The sequence below is a fragment of the Lottia gigantea genome (genome assembly GCF_000327385.1).
Source record: "Lottia gigantea unplaced genomic scaffold LOTGIsca_41, whole genome shotgun sequence".
NCBI lineage: Eukaryota > Metazoa > Mollusca > Gastropoda > Lottiidae > Lottia > Lottia gigantea.
The window spans coordinates 2,255,693-2,256,935 of record NW_008709421.1 but is presented as its reverse complement, the minus strand read 5'-3'; the positions used below and the strand labels follow the sequence as shown (position 1 = coordinate 2,256,935).

General features: G+C 31.3%; 1 protein-coding gene across 1 annotated transcript in view; it reads right to left on the bottom strand.

Annotated features, from left to right (window-relative positions):
- LOTGIDRAFT_163788 (hypothetical protein) overlaps positions 1-1,217 on the bottom strand; it is a gene marked incomplete at both ends in the record, with an annotated part of 2,592 nt that extends 1,375 nt beyond the window's left edge. The window contains one exon of the mRNA XM_009060302.1: positions 3-1,217. Coding sequence (XP_009058550.1) covers positions 3-1,217 — 1,215 coding nt within the window. The remainder of the gene's footprint in view (positions 1-2) is intronic.
- Between the last annotated feature and the right edge of the window lie 26 nt (positions 1,218-1,243).

Below are 1,243 nucleotides of genomic sequence, written 5' to 3'. Positions count from 1 at the left end.
ACTCTTCCTCCTTTAATACTTTGTCTGATAAAATATCTTATAAAAGGGTGAGTATGCGAGTAAACTTTTTCTACGTTTTGTTTTTCCGTATGTTTCGGAACCATTCTAGTACTTTCATACCATTCTTCTTCAACCATTTCTTTATCGTAATAATACCAACCCTTTAAAGATAAAGAAGGAGCCGTTAGATTATTGGAAACGTTTTGGAAGACAGTTTTTTTCATGGCTTGATTGTATTTTATCAAACAAGCTCTGAGATATAGAGTATCTCTTTTAGCGTAAGGTTCCCATTCGTGTCTTAAAGATTCCCAATTATCTTTAGTGTATTTTGCAATATTAACATCCTCGATCTTTCTCAAATTCATTGGTAGATTAGATGATTTTCCCCATGCTGCCAAACTAGATGATTCGTGTTGATAGGAACATGTGAAATTAATATTTTGCAAATAATTAGAGTTACCCTTTATTTCTTTCTGTCTTTTCCATTTTTTCTGTAAATATTCATCAGTGAATGAATTAGTTAAAGGTAGAGACAGAATTCCTCTAGCTGTTTTTAAAGGGCATTGTGTTAGTTTTTTTACGTTTTTGATGATGATCCAGTTATCAAATCCACTGCCGTTATGGGAAATTAAGGTTAGTCGTTTCTCATCTACTTTTCCTAAACGTTGTAACATTTGATCTATACAATCTGTACCTACAAATATTTCTACTATATTAGTCATGAGTTTGTTGTAAAATTCTTCTGAAATGGGATCTGACGGCTTAAAATCTAGAGTCTCATTAAAATCACTTAAATCACGTAAGTAATTATTATAATCATCTAATCTTTTCCTCAGTTTTTCCAAATTGACTAAAGTACAACAATAAGGAATGGCTTTATTCGTTTCTTTTTCGCAATAGGTTTCGCAATCCCATGCGTATAAACAATGATCGGGAATGGTTGGAAAAACGTTTAGTTTTAGAAGTGAAACTTGCGTTACCGCATTATCATCTTCACAAGTTCTCCATACGTTTTCATCGTAATTATCTTCTATTTCTTTAATGCCCAAAGCTTTGTTATTTCTTCTTATCAAACAGAAATGTTCTTTGTGTAAATAAAAAACCCAATCTAATTCTTCGGTTACTTTCTTTGGTTGAAAATGTCTATGTTTGGGCATATATATTTGAAAATTAGTATTAAATTTCTTATTGAATTCGCAAATTCTAGCAGTTGTCATAACTCCTTTTCTGTTTGATTTTGAAA